The sequence below is a fragment of the Gymnoscopelus braueri genome (assembly GCF_963280865.1).
Source record: "Gymnoscopelus braueri genome assembly, chromosome: 7".
Lineage (NCBI taxonomy): Eukaryota > Metazoa > Chordata > Actinopteri > Myctophiformes > Myctophidae > Gymnoscopelus > Gymnoscopelus braueri.
Genome location: NC_137608.1, coordinates 635,826 through 651,700, shown reverse-complemented (window position 1 = coordinate 651,700; position 15,875 = coordinate 635,826). Strand labels below are relative to the sequence as shown.

General features: G+C 41.6%; 1 protein-coding gene across 3 annotated transcripts in view; it reads right to left on the bottom strand.

Annotated features, from left to right (window-relative positions):
• Positions 1-15,875, bottom strand: part of LOC308087993 (uncharacterized protein) — an 87,417-nt gene that overhangs the window by 31,779 nt on the left and 39,763 nt on the right. For all 3 annotated transcript variants that reach the window (XM_080432286.1, XM_080432285.1, XM_080432284.1), the window contains exons 2-4: positions 15,094-15,149; positions 14,242-14,363; positions 8,123-8,197 (exon numbers count right to left, since the gene is read on the bottom strand). In XM_080432286.1, the coding sequence (XP_080288412.1) occupies positions 8,123-8,197; positions 14,242-14,363; positions 15,094-15,149 (253 nt within the window). The remainder of the gene's footprint in view (positions 1-8,122; positions 8,198-14,241; positions 14,364-15,093; positions 15,150-15,875) is intronic.

Below are 15,875 nucleotides of genomic sequence, written 5' to 3'. Positions count from 1 at the left end.
TGTAGTATTAGGTGTCCTGAATAACACACTAAAAGTTTTCCAAAGTTTGACCACTTTTAAGGTGTTATTTTCAAGATGGCGTCCAAGATGGCCAAAAAAACATTAAAATAGCTTAATTCCTTGATCTATCCTAAACAAGTACGTTTTGTGTCTAATCCCATGTTTTGGGGGCCTGGGAATCCATTGGACTTGTCCAAATTGCAGAGATACAATTAGATAATTGTGAAATCCAATATTTTGTTTGTGACTCTATTAAAACACTCTGAAATGGTCACCCGTAGAGATGCACGATATTGTTTTTTGGATACCGATACCGATACCGATTATTTGCTGGGTTTGATTGATTGATTGATGTAGTTTATTTAGAAAGACATGAGAATAGTACATGACAGTACATAACAGTACATGGAAGTACAAATTCACAATACAAGGTCTACTAAACTGGAAACCCTCATTAAGCATTACGCTTGTTTAAGATGAGGACCCCATGCACACAAATCATGATGGTCATATCTGCCGATACCGATCCGATACCGATATATTATATATCATATTTATATTGAGCTCATTGCTGAATTTTTTTATTTTAATTTGTTTTACTGGTGAAAGTTGATGGTAAACCCTCCTCTCCACTAACCCTACTGTGATGAAAAATATTTATGGAATAAATACATTAATTATAATTATATATAAGTAACAAACTTAACTATGACATAATTTTTGTATGCTATAAGCCGTCACAGAATTATTTGAATCTTTGTATAACACAAAACCGTTATGTGGCCTATGGAACTAAGATCATTGAATCTAGTTTGTTATTAGTGTTATTCATATTGTCTGTTGCCTAAATTAATTAGCCTCTGGCCCTCTGCTCTAAACAATAAAGCCCCCCTTAGCTCTCCCAATCACAACTCCCTGGAACTACCACTGTGTGTGTGTGTGTGTGTGTGTGTGTGTGTGTGTGTGTGTGTGTGTGTGTGTGTGTGTGTGTGTGTGTGCGAAAGAAAGAGACAGTGAGTTTAGGACAGGGACAGCTTGCTTCGTACACTACACTACAGATTGTAGGACAACAGGATGTCAAAGACAGAAACATTACCAGCTGAGAGTTAATTTGTGCTCATTCTCTGTGGTTAAATACACAAGCAGCTTGCTTGTTCAAAAGCAGCCGCTGGTTGCACTCGAGTCGAGTAACGACTAACGAGTGTTTGTTACGTCGATGTTAAATAACGAGGCAAAATATATCCTCCGCAGTATCCCTACTCTAATCTAATTTAAGATGTACAAGAAACCCTCTGACTGTTCTGGGTATGAACTATGGACGTGAAGAGTTTGTTTGCTGTTAGTTTGCTGTTAGTTCCACTCTCTGTGCAGCCTAGCCTGCTCCGCTGCGTAGTGCAGCAATGCACTGTCTGAGAGACATTGCATGTAGAGCGTGTGGAGGGGGGAGGAGCTACAGCTGTGCTCTCTTAAAGAGACAGAGACAGGCAGACAGACTGCTCTCGCCTCTCGGTCATTTTATTATACAATATCGGTGAATTTAATCGGGTTTATTTTGAGATCGGTTCGGTACAGATATGGCCGATATCGGCCGATTCCGATACGTTACCGATTATATCGTGCATCTCTAGTCACCCGTTTAACTAATTATATAATAAATGTCCAACTACTTATATTTCTTTTTTACTGGAACAAGGCTTCAAGATATCCTCAAAACACAACAAAACTAATAGTCACAATTTGCAGTAATTCAGAAGGTGGTGGCAGAGAATATTGTCAGTTGATAGATAGTATTGTTTTCAATATTGAAAGGTTTTGGATAGCTCTGTGGATCAAATTTAGCCCAAACTAAATTCATCTTTGACTATACACCCCACCCCCAAAAAATGTCTTGCATTATGAACCAATCTCTCTGCACCCCTCCCCTTACCCACCCAACTTCATAACTCCTCCCCTACATACACAAGAATATTTATTTTTCTCGTGGACAAGCGCAGTGTCATCTTGTAGACACAAGATTTTGAAAAACATTAAATAGATGTTTTAACACATTAGGAAGGCAATCAGTGAGTGTGCAAAGAGGGGTGGGGGTGGTTATGGAGGTTAGTGTAGAGCTGTCAGAACCGTGTATCTACTGGGTGCCTACAGGGGAGTATGGGGGGTGGGTCTGGTCTAGAGTTTAGTGGGCCTAGGGTTCCCCTCAGGTGGGTAGAGGGGAGTATGGAGGTCACTGGATTGCTCCCTGGGCACTTGGAGCGCAGAAGAGCAAAGTTAGGAGCCAAGGAGACCCTCAGCTTCTCCTTTCCCCCACGTCCGACGTGCAAAACCTCCAACAGAAATTATACGCCATTTCAACGAAGACAGTTTTGCAAATAATACATGAAAGATAAAGTTGTATCTTTGCCAGATCTCACTCCAAGTGGCTTAGGGAGCCTGCGCTCTCCTTGTTCTCAGCTCCTCCAAAAGCAAATTAGCATTTGGGATGCAAACAATTTCTAAGTCACGGCACGCTGGAGGACGGAGTGAGGAGGAGGCAGAAATTAAGGTATTGGAATTTAGCTAATGCGTGAGGCTGAGAGGAGTGTCCCTATGTCGCCTGGCTCACTGGATAGTCCCACTGGTCCCAAGTGGACCTCCACGCTGGCTCCAGAGATAGGCACTCCCGAGATAGGCTCTCTTGAGTTAGCATAGGTAGTGAGGACAGTCCCCAGTGGTGGTGGTTGTAAGACCTCCACATGTCGCAAGATTGTGTCATATACAAATGTATGTATGCTGGCCCCAAATGGACCTCCTGGCGGGACCTCCTGGCGGGTCTGGCTGGCTCCTATGCCCGAGATAGGCGCTTGTGAGTGGGCATAGGCGTTCGTGAGGAGGGTCGGCCCCCCTCCATAGTGGTGGTTGTAAGACCTCCACGTGGTGGTGCATGACTGTGTGTCAGGCAGACAAGGGTGTATGTCGGACTGGCTCACAGGAGAGTCGGTGGTAGCTGACCATTAATATTCCCAGGGGCCCCCAGTGACTTATCATTATGGCTCAGAGCGTCCTCTCCCCTCTCCAGAACAGCTCCAGAACAAAAACTTGGTGTTTGCCGAAAGCAATGCTTGTTTGTTGGATAGCAGCAGAGACACAGCCCCTTATGGGCGTGGAGGTCGGTTAGATTGGGATTCTATGGGGAGACTGGAGCCCAGGGCGTCATGGGCTGTTCCCTATACGTACCTTCTTGCTGTTAAAATTATCCAGAAAAAAAGATCAAGGTTCAAGCTTATTGCCAGCAGTACCAATCTCAAAATAAAGACTAATGTTGCACTAAAACCTCACACAACTACTAGTCTCAGGAATAAGGCGATGTTTGTGACAAGCACATCTGCACCTTATCCACGCCACACTCCTCCACCACCCCTGCCTAGACATTCAAACACTAGATACATGTTGTGATAGCTCTGTACTGACTTGCACACCCTCTCTAGGCCCATAAGGGGCCATTTCTCTCCACTGTATCCCCACTGAGGAGTCCATCTTCCCCATAGACCAGACAAGTGGCCATTTTGTTTTCTGTAGCGTTGTGAGCTTGTACATCGGCTATTTTCACAATGTTTGCCTCTTTCTTAATATTTGAGATACAGTAATATTGAGTCTTAAGAGTAATTAAATTGTAACTTTAGAAATGTGCAGATACCCTGTATACACTTATACTGTATGTTGGTTTGTTTACTGTTGAGTGAGAAAACAATGTTTCACATCAAGCTAACCATCTGGGGACCCCCCAAAATCATTTGGGGGACCCCCAGTTTGGGAACCAGACACCTTTACAAACAAATTGGTGAAGAAATGTCTCGGTAAGGAATTTCTTCCAAGATTTGTGTAATATTCCCAGTATATCACATTGGCAGCCATGTTTTTACAAATGTCACAGTACACCCAGTAATAATTAATTTATCCCTTATTGGTATCAAAAGAAATCTTGAAAGCTTCAACAGAATGTGAATTACATAAGATGAATTCACCAAGCCTGGGCATTATGGCATGTAGAAAGGGGAGAAATCTCAAATTACATTGTTAAATATGCTTATAACCAATTGCTTTAATATATAATTGTACTTATAATCACTTGACTATAATTTATATATGCTAATTGGATTCCTAGATCACCAAAACATGGGGTTAGGCACCAAAATTACTTGTGTAGGGCAAATAATGAAGGAGCAATGGTCTTTTAAGGAACTGGCGGCCATCTTGGAAATTTGACATTTCTAATGATCAGATTTTGGTAAACTTTTGATATGTTATTAAGTACACCTGATACATTTTGTGGTGAGAAACCTTTTGTTCTACTTATTTTTCGGTCAAACCATATTTGCACCCGCCTATAATGTTTTATTTCCAGAGAAGGGGTGTGTCTAAAGAAGTCTCATTTGCAATAAAACTGTACTAGATCTCTCCACACAACCACTGGTTATTGTTTAATAGCATCTTAGGCTATGCAGTAACAGCTTATTTGACATAAATGTACGTTGTTTTTCTAAATAAGGGAAAGTAGAGGAGTCCTCACTACAAAAGTACAATTTCCGCCTAAACTAAAGGTACGTTTACAGGACTATATTTCAGTATTTCTTTAGGTAAATTACATTCTGACTCTTTGGTGATGTAGGGTAGACACCTGGTTCACACCTCAGCAAATTTGATGAAGATAAGAGTGAGCATTCTCAAGTTATAGCATTTTTGGTCACCTTTGCCCTATTCGGATTTGCCTTTTTCAGAGATTGGAGTAGTTCTAAAGAATAGCCAAAAAAACTAATTTTGCCCCAAAATAAAATTTCACAACAATCCATTTCATTAATGGGAGACCCTAAAGATAAGAAAAAACATGGTTGTGTTTTGTTCTAACTCGGGTGGGGGTATCTCAAAATCTGAGGGCCTCTGCTACAGGACTATATGTGTATTAACAGAGTCTGAGAGTGCCAGACCGAACCAGACCCTGGTCAGCCCATGCTCCTGCCGTTGGGTGCACAGGTGCCTCGGGCCTATAGAGCTGAAACTGGTGACACACAGGCTTGTGGTCAGCAGGCAGCCGCTGCTCTTTTCCTCTAGTTTGTTTTATTGGTTGTAGTTGCTACTCAAGTGCCTCACCTTAGATTCAGTTTATATGACGAGTCCTCAGATCATTGTGCCTTCACAATGATGACCGTGCTGTTCCCTTCCCCCCCCTTTTATTGTGAAGTGTTTTAACAAGAGTGTAATTTCATTAGTGTGTGCGCAAATTAAGTCGCAGTTGATCTTAACCTTTTGCAGTGTTGATTATATTAGTTTTATCAGTGTGCTGTGTTATTATTATTAAAGTCTTATTATTGCCCCCGGTCAATGCACGTGTTGGTACCTGCCCACAGTATTCTTTATAAACTCTTCTGCTGCTATTTAGATAAAGTTGTCATATGATTGTACACACGAAAGCCTCTGTCCGTCTTGTCCAACTTGTGTGGGGATATATATTTGGTCACGACAGTAACAGAGTAAATGCATAGTTTGTTCAGGGTCTCTCCCCTTAAAGAGAGTGGCGTAGTCACTTTGAGTTATCCAAAAGTATTATCAGTGTCCATCTGGTCACATATATACTTTAGCAAGATATAAATATATCTACATGCAGAGGAGAACGTAATTTCCCCTACTGTGCTGCGGACAAGTTACAACGCAAGCGGAGTCTCTCTCCCTCTCTCTCGCTCGCTCGCCTCGCTGTGCACGTGTGCGCAGCTCGTCACGGTGTCACAATATAATATACCTATAATATATGTGCCGTCGCAATATAAACACTTTCCCTCTATCTGTGAGAAACTCCTCCTCACAAATACACAGACACTCTCTGCTGTCGTATCCTACTGACTCAATAGAAAATAACAACGAGCACTCTCAGTCTGTATATGGTGCAGTTTTGCGGGTGCACGGCTCACAAAGATTCACAGTAAATAAAGCAATAGCCAGCACTCCGAAGTCCTTCTGGTACTTTTAATTCATAGGCACGGACAACACAGCACACACGGACGCGTTTCGTGTGTATTCGGCACACACGCTGAGGAAGGCTTGACGCCGAAACACGTCTGTGTGTGCTGTGTTGTCCGTGCATATGAATTAAAAGTACCAGAAGGACTTCGGAGAGCTGGCTATTGCTTTATTTACTGTGTATCCTACTGACTCACCTGCCAGTGAGGAGCCCCCACCAGGCGGACTTAGAGCCTTTGCCGCCCCCCAGCCCGTAGGAGTACGTGCAATGACCAATATCACCCTCCCCGCCCGGCTCCCCTCCCTGGGCCAATTGTGTTTGTGTAGACGCTCGACAAAGCCAGATGCACGACGTGGATTCGAACCCACAACCTCCGTGGTGGTGGGCAGGGACTTTCCCACTGCTTTCCCACGTTCAGAAACAAAAGTAAATAACGTAACGTAACTATACGTAAGCGCAGACTCAATGACAATAGAGATTCAATTCACTGGTCAATACCGCTATGCGCGATGGTTGACAGGTTGTAATGAGAATGAGCCCGGGTTACCGGTCCCGGTCTGCAAGCCCGGACCTCTAACACACTCACAGCAGTCCCAAGGACTTTCTTTGTTATTTTTTAAGCCTTAATGTCTGACTGTACCTCATGCTGTTTACATTTCTGACTAATACAGTGTTCAATCAATCAATCAAACAAAGACACATACAGTGGTGGAAAAAGTACTCACATGTTTTACTTAGTAAAGTAAAAATACCCTATTGTAGAAATACGTTAAGTAAAAGTCCGTAATTCAAAATTTACTTGAGTAAAAGTACAAAAGTATTGGTATCAAAATATACTTAAAGTACAAAAGTAAAAGTACTCATTATGCAGTATGTAATTAAGTTTTCAAATGTATAAAATGTAAAAAAATATTTTGAAAATAGCCGATCTACAAGCTCAGAGCTTGTAGATCGGCTATTTTCAAAAGATTTCTTTTTTTTATAGGTCTGAAGTGGTTTCATAATAATAATCTAAATTCACAAAGTAACTAGTAACTTAAGTTTTCTAATATTTGTAGTGGAGTAAAAATAATTTGTCTCAGAGATGTAGTGGAGTAGAAGTAAAAGTACTGAACATTTGAAATACTCCAGTAAAGTACAAATACCTCAAAATTGTACTTAAGTACAGTACTTAAGTAAATGTACTTAGTTACTTTCCACCACTGCACACATAACAACGATAACTGTCCTAACATTACACACATACCAGAAATCCAAGCACATCATCCTGCTTTACTGCGCGTTTTGCCTGCAACTTTCTGATCCATCCAAAATTAGATGGATGAGACGACAACGAGGATTACACACAAGCGTGACTTATGGTCGGGGTTCTCAAACCGTTTCATGTCAAGGACCCCCAAATTGATAGACTTTAGCCTGCGGACCCCCATTTGAAAAGATACGATTTACAGCTATAGCAGTGATTCTCAACCATTTTAACCCTTTAAGACCGGGAAAGCATGTAAAATAATGTTTTTTTTTAGCTCAAATAAAAAAATTACACAGATGCGTTCCCGATCTTAATGGGTTAATTTCAAGGAGCCCCCATTTGATAAGCATTAGGCCATTTGATGACATCTCTGGGAGCCCAACTGTAGAATCAGTGTTAATTTTACTCTGAGAGTGTACTAATGGAACAGTTTCATTTGTACTCTCTTTGAGTTACAGACCCATTACGGTCCATTTGGTTCCTAACAGACGGACGGACAGACGGACAGAAAGACAGACAGCTAGAGAGAAAGGTTCTTTCTGTCTCTCTGGGGAAATGTTCAGGTGTGACACTCAACCTACAAGTGACCTTTGACCTACGTGCCCTATTGAACCCCTCACAGCGTGTGTGTGTGTGTGTGTGTGTGTGTGTGTGTGTGTGTGTGTGTGTGTGTGTGTGTGTGTGTGTGTGTGTGTGTGTGTGTGTGTGTGTGTGTGTGTGTGTGTGTTACGTACCCTGAAGAAGCCCCTCACAGTGTGTGTGTGTGTGTGTGTGTGTGTGTGTGTGTGTGTGTGTGTGTGTGTGTGTGTGTGTGTGTGTGTGTGTGTGTGTGTGTGTGTGTGTGTGTGTGTGTGTGTGTGTGTGTGTGTGTGTGTGTTACGTACCCTGAAGAAGCCCCTCACAGCAGGGACGTGGCCGTAACACTCTGTCCTGCGGAGCTCATCCACGTTGGGACCCACCTGCGCACACACAGAATCAGAATCAGAATCAGAATCAGAATCAGTTTTATTGTCACATCACAGGTTTACAAGGTAAAAAAGTGGGTGAAATTCTTTTTTGTACATCGTTCCCATCGCAACGTTAGTTTCCATAGAAAGAAGAGGGGGGGGGGGGAGAAGAAGAGGGTGGGGGGCAGGTGGGAAGGAGATCAAAACAAGAGAGCAACAGAAGGCCAGACAAGTTATCTACATATTTACAAATTACCTGAGATAATAAAAAAACTAAAAAAACTAAACTAAGGTGCCTGAGCATAGCAGCAATGTATTGTATACTGTGCATGTTATACTTATACTGTGCATGATAGACAATGGACGTTAAGGTGCTTAGAGGAAAAGGAGCACAATAAAAAGAGACCAAAAAAAAGTCAGTGCGTTATACAAGGGATTAAGGTGCAAAAGGTCAGTGCGTGTCCACCTAGAGTGGACTGACCCTAGTATAATCCGCAAGTAGCTCCATGAGGGAGTGCAACAAAAAGTCACACACACGCACCCGCACTCGCACACGCACACGCACACGCACACGCACACGCACACGCACACGCACACGCACACGCACACACACACACACACGACATGATGTAAAAATTCATTTAAAATGTAATTATTTGTCATAATCTGCCCTGTGCACCTTTTGTTTACGAAATCTATGTTCCAATGTTCAAAAAATAGAAACACATTTAAATCGTTAATAATTGCAATTATTTTTTGGTCAGACCTTTTAGACAAAAGTATTATAAATGTAACTGTGTTGTTTTACATTGTTTTGCCTAATAACATTTTCAATCAATCAATCAATTTGAGCGACAATTAATCGTCAGGTAAAATGTCATAATGGTGACATTTTACCAAACCTGGTTGTCAAAGAAGACACCCAGGTTTTTAGAAACCTGTGTCACATTAGCAGCAACACTAAGCTGTCCGATGGGCAACCTGATTGATTCGGAGATGCTCTCAGGACCTATGACTAGGATCTCTGTTTTACCTGGGTTAAAGCAGCACTATGTAACTTTTTTCAGTGGTGTAAAGTAACTAAGTACATGTACTCAAGTACTGGATTTTTTACTTTACTGGAGTATTTCCAGTTTTCAGTACTTTTACTTCTACTCCATCTCAGAGGCAAATATTGTACTTTTACTCCACTACAATTATTTGAAAACTTTAGTTATTAGTTACTTTATAGATTTTGATTATTATTACAAAACATACATTAACCACTTTAACCCTATATACATTTTGGCCATTTGAAAATAGCAGATCTACAAGCTCACGATGTGTTGCCATGCGACGCATTGCGAGCTTGTAGATCTGCTATTTTCTAAAGAAGAATTATACATTTGCAAACTTGAAATGGGACATTCTGCAAAATGAGTTATTTTACTTTTGTTACTTTAAGTACATTTTGATGGCAATACTTGTGCCCTTCAACTCAAGTAAATTTTGAATTCTGGACTTTACTTGTTTTTACATTGTGGTATTGGTACTTTTACGTAAAATATCTGAGTACTTCTTCTACCACTGCTTTTTTTTTAATGAATAACATTTTATTTTGTCCAAGCTGTGTGGTAGAGTATATTAATACAATATAACTTATACAATCGAGGTGATTGTATTTTATCTCCCTGCTCTTCTAATGAGACATTTAGATCGTGTCAAAGGTCATGTCTCACCTAGACACAGGACCTGACACGAATTTTGACCTGATGGTCAAGATTCAATTCAATCTGAGCAAGCAGGCAGGCTCTATTAGCTCAATGGTCAGCACTTGCGCAGGAAACCGGATTCAAAGGCAGGGTAGAACAGGAAAGTTGCATAGTGCAGCTTTAAAGGGATATTTCACTTTCAAAAAAACTTTTGGTCATTTTATCGTCTACTCAGGCCTTTTTGAACCCCCAGACAGTTTTTAAGTTGCTTGATTCAGTATTTAGATATTTGATATTCATTTGAACAGACACGCCCCCTTCCTATACAAACCCATTGTAACTTCAAACTTCATTTTAACCATGTTAGATTCATCAAAAACACCCGTCCTTGGTTCTGGTGACTCACCCTGCCCTCCTAATGCGTGAGGGGGCCGTGTTTTTCCGATAATCTTTTTCATTTTTTTTTATTGTATTTTTTTTTTCATTTTCCAAAAAATATATAAAAAATAAATGAAAAAAGTATTTGAAAAAACACGGCCCCCTCGTGTATTAGGGGGGCAGGGTGAGTCACCAGAACCAAGGACGGGTGTTTTTGATGAATCTAACATGGTTAAAATGGAGTTTGAAGTTACAATGGGTTTGTATAGGAAGGGGGCGTGTCTGATTAAATGAATATCAAATATCTAAATACTGAATCAAGCAACTTATAAACTGTCTGGGGGGTTCACAACGGCCTGAGTAGATGATAAAATGACCAATTTTTTTTTTGAAAGTGAAATATCCCTTAAAGTTGAAGACAATTCTGCGACATCCAGTTAATTATGTCGGCTAAACAGTCATGCATAACTGAGAGCATATTGAGGCCATCGCGTTTAAATGAAAAATGCAATTGCGCATCGCTTGCACAACGATGGTAAGACATGCCTTTATGGCAATTAATAAAGGGCCCCAAGGGGGAGCATATAAATGGCGAAGAGGACCGGGCCAAGCACAGAACCCACAGCTCAAGGGGGCTGTGGAGTAGCCAAAGTAAAACATTCACACACACACACACACACACACACACACACACACACACACACACACACACACACACACACACACACACACACACACACACACACACACACACACGCACTGGATTTATAATAATATCCATGACAGAGTTGTTAGTGGAGATTAGTTCTTGTTCATTCATGTCAGTTAATCCCTTGTTGTAAAAGACTTAGTATGGCGTAGCCAGATAACTATTCCACAATCTCCAAATGCTATATAGAGTCTGGAACTACACCTCCTGAATGTTATATCTGGAACTACACCTCCTGAATGTTATATAGAGTCTGGAACTACACCTCCTGAATGCTATATATAGAGTCTGGAACTACACCTCCTGAATGCTATATAGTTTGGAACTACACCTCCTGAATGCTATATACATTACATTACATTACATTATCCAAAGCGACTTACAATAAGTGCATTCAACATAGGTAGGGAACGAAACTACTAATCACCAGAAGTCCTAAGTGCATTTTCTGCTAAAACAAGCAACCAAGAGTATACCTAGCGCTAAGGTAAAGGCGCAATATATCAGCTACCTACTTTCTTAAACAGATGAGACAAATATCAAAATCAAATGACCAAGAGCTAAAACAAATAAGTGTATCGACTAAACAAGATTCAATAAAAAAAATCAATAATAAAACAAGAGTTCGTACAACTAGTTAACAACAAGTAGGCAAGGCGAAGAGGAGGGGTAGTGTTTCCTGAAGAGGTGGGTTTTCAGCCTGCGAAAGATGGGCAGTGACATCAGTGGGGAGTTCATTCCACCACTGTGGGGCCAGAACAGAAAAAAAGTCGTGACCGTGTAGATCGGCTAGAAGGACCCTTGAGCGACGAGGCAATCAGTCGCCCAGAGGTGGCAGACCGAAGTGGTCGGGCAGGGGTGTAAGCATCGACCATAGCCCGGAGGTAAGAAGGAGCTGTTCCTTTCACTGCCCTATAGGCTAGCACCAGGGTTTTAAACTGGATGCGAGCCGCTACGGGGAGCCAGTGTAGAGAACGGAGAAGGATAGTTGTGTGGGAGAACTTGGGGTGGTTGAACACCAGACGAGCCGCAGCTTTCTGAACTAGCTCCAGAGGTCTGATGGCAGATGCCGGAGCACCAGCAAGGAGGGAGTTGCAGTAGTCCAGGCGGGAGATATATAGAGTCTGGAACTACACCTCCTGAATGCTATATAGTTTGGAACTACACCTCCTGAATGCTTTATAGAGTCTAGAACTATACCTCCTGAATGCTATATAGAGTCTGGATTGGAACTGCACCTCTTGAATGCTATATAGAGTCTGGAACTACACCTACTGAATGCTATATAGAGTCTGGAACTACACCTCCTGAATGCTACACCTCCTGAATGTTATATAGAGTTTGTAACTACACCTCCTGAATGCTACATAAAGTCTGGAACTACACCTCCTGAATGCTACATAGCATCTGGAGCTACACCTGTCTGAACTACACCTCCTGAACGCAGAGAAAGGAAGCCTGTCATCTGTTTGTCATTTCTGTTCACAAAAATATATTTTAAAATATCTTTTAAACTTTTTTTGAATTCCCATTTGAATTTCGGCAGCTGAGCTCAGTGAAAGAGTCACTCAGTGGGAAGAAAGAGCAACAACAATGGAGCTAAAGGCGAGCGAGGCACTGCCCCCTACCTGGAGCAGACACAAAATACACAGTGTGGAAATGCCTAAACACATGAAGATATGGTGTTGGACGCGTAAAAGCGACTCTTGCTAAACGTGGATGTTTAAAACGACGGGGACGTTGTGCGTGACTGCGGCACCAAACGAAAAACCATGCAGTACCTCCTGATATGCTGCCCCCTGCTGGAACAGCCATGCACAGCATCGGACTTGGCCAAGTTTAATGAGAAGGGACAGCAATGTGTTCAGGCTGAACCACATCTAGCCAAGCTTTGTAACTGACATATTTGCAGTTCAGAAACCTGCTTACCAGTGACATCATCGGTATAGGCAGGTTTGGTCATTTTGAAGAAGATCTGTTCCGTTTAAATATTATTTTTTGTTTTATGGTTTATTAATGTAAGAACAATGGCTTCTATTTCAGCATGCTAACTTCCCAAGAAGAGAAAGGCTGTAGTTTCTATTAGCTTAGAATCCTCATCAGTGATGTCACTGGTAGGTAGGTTTCTGAACTGTCCACAGCCCTCCTCTGAGACACAGAATGAGTAGACATAAATGGTGCCATATTAATGAGCATTAGTGAGAACTAAATATATGAAGATAGGGTTGAAAATGGGTTAAGTGATCCTTTAACCCATTAAAACAGGAAAGTGTCATTTTAAATTTTAGCAAATTCAAAAATAGCAAAAGTAAGCAGATCGATAAGCTCAAAACGCTTTCGAGCTTGTCCATCTGCTACTTTTGATGCTTTCGTGTGACGCTGTCGTATGATCAAGAAGAAATATGGAGATAAGAGGTTTCTGCCCGACAGCAACGATATATAAGCAACATAGGTTTTTCATATGTAGAAGACATTTGTAGAATGGGCCTCAGGTCTCAATGGGTTAACTTCACTCTCCACTAAATCAGATGTCAAGTAATCCAATGTCAAAACAAAACCAACCCATAGAATCTATACCATATAATCCTATATAAAATATTATATAATCTTACTGTATGTAAAAACAAACACAGAATGTGAATAAGCCACTTAGCATAACGGAGGCATTTAAAGCCTCTTATGAACACATTGCTCTGTCAACCCATGATCTGTCTGTGTGTGTGTGTGTGTGTGTGTGTGTGTGTGTGTGTGTGTGTGTGTGTGTGTGTGTGTGTGTGTGTGTGTGTGTGTGTGTGTGTGTGTGTGTGTGTGTGAGATGTTTACAGTACAATTAGAAAAAGATTCAGGTTGGGGTTAGGATTCGGATTAGACATTTAGAGATTAGGTTTAGGGGTTGGAATTAGAGTTAGACATGATTTATACTTAATTGCGTGCCAGTGTCATGCACCGAAAAATAGCTGATCTAGTTTGTAGATCTGCTATTTTTTGGCTTTTAGGCTCATGGTTAAAAATGCCTCCCCCCAAAAAAATGCCATAAAATAAAATCATAAAATCACTGTCTTAAAATGTTGTCGTCCTCACAAAAATGTGTGTGTGTGTGTGTGTGTGTGTGTGTGTGTGTGTGTGTGTGTGTGTGTGTGTGTGTGTGTGTGTGTGTGTGTGTGTGTGTGTGTGTGTGTGTGTGTGTGTGTGTGTGTGCGTGCGTGCGTGCGTGCGTGCGCGTGTACTTGTGTGCATGTGTGTGTGTGCATGTGTGCATGTGTGCGTGTGTGTCTCACCCAGCTGATGAGGACCACCCGGGGCCCCCCTGCGTCCGGGGCCCCTGGGGACCCCACTCTGCACAGGCCGTACTGAGGTTTGGACGTGTGGAACTTCCCCACCAGCTCCACCAGACCCCCCGCTGAGAGGAGGCAACATAAGTCAATTAGATAATTAAATCAATTATTATTCGCAAATGTCAATGAGATTGTTAATTACCCTATGCAATCTGGGAACGCATCTGTGTCATTTCTAGATTTCTTTGGCTATTCAAAAATAGCAGATATACAAGCTCATAGCGCGGCACCGAGCACCGCGCTATGAGCTTGCTATTTTTGAAAAATCGTGAACATTTGTGCAAATCTTCAAATATATATATATTTTTAAACAAACATGTTTTACTCAAATCTTTGCTTCTGGGGATTCTACAAATGTCTAACAGTTTTCTGAAAAACGTATGTTGCTATAATATCAGTGGTTCTCAAACTTTTTCATGTCAAGGCCGCGGACCCCCACCTCAAAATGTTTTGTTCCAGGGACCCCCCAGAAGCAAAGATTTGAGTTAAAAATGTTCACTTAAAAAATATATATATATTTAAAGATTTGCACACATTTTCACGATTTAAAAAAAATAGCAGATCTACAAGCTAGAATTTATAAAATGATTATTTTCATTTAGTCACAAGCTCTTGTTAATACTTTTCATTGGTTCAATATTTATAAACCCCCCACACACAAAAGTTGAAATATGGAGATATATAACTGAGACGATTAAACGTATGGGACAGGTGGACACATGGACAGGTCAAAGGTAAATTATGAACAAAATAATTATTCACAATATGATATATCACATATGAAGGTCGTCTCACCTCCTGAGTCTGCTAGTTTCAACTTGTTGCTGACTCCATCGTATGTGAACAGAGCCCTGTAGACACACACACACACACACACCCACACGCACGCGCACACGCACACGCACACACACACACACACACACACACACACACACACACACACACACACACACACACACACACACACACACACATGCACATTTTAATGACTTATTCATGTACAGGGATACAAAAAAAAAAGTACAGTCATCAAATCCTGCACAAATACACAAACACCCCTCAGGGGTACAAGTCACTGGTTCTCAAAGTGGGGTCCAGGGTCCCCCAGAGGTCCTTGAGGGGCGTTCCAGGGGGTCCCCAGCAAAATGAGTTAATATAACATCATGATTCCAACACACTTTGCAAGTCTGGGATGGCTTAGGGTAGAAGACAGGGTTAAGCAAATAAAATGGGAATGGTATTGAAGATACCAAAGTGCCCTAAATACCCTCATACTGACTAACTACTTCTCCAAAGTGAGTGACACCCACAGCCACAATACTAGAGGGAGTGACAACGATCTGGTACTACCCATGGGGCGGCCATAGCTGAGTGGTTAGTGAGCCCGCCTAAGGAACCAGCTGGCCCTGGTTGCCCCAGGTTCGATTCCAGGCTATCCCAACATATGTGCCGATGATATGAAATTTGTCCCTGAGCAAGACTCTTAACCCCAATTGCTCACAGGTTCTCATTGGAAACAAGACCGCAAGGACTTTCATGAACGACCTGTTAAAAGGAATTATCCTTATCCTTTATAC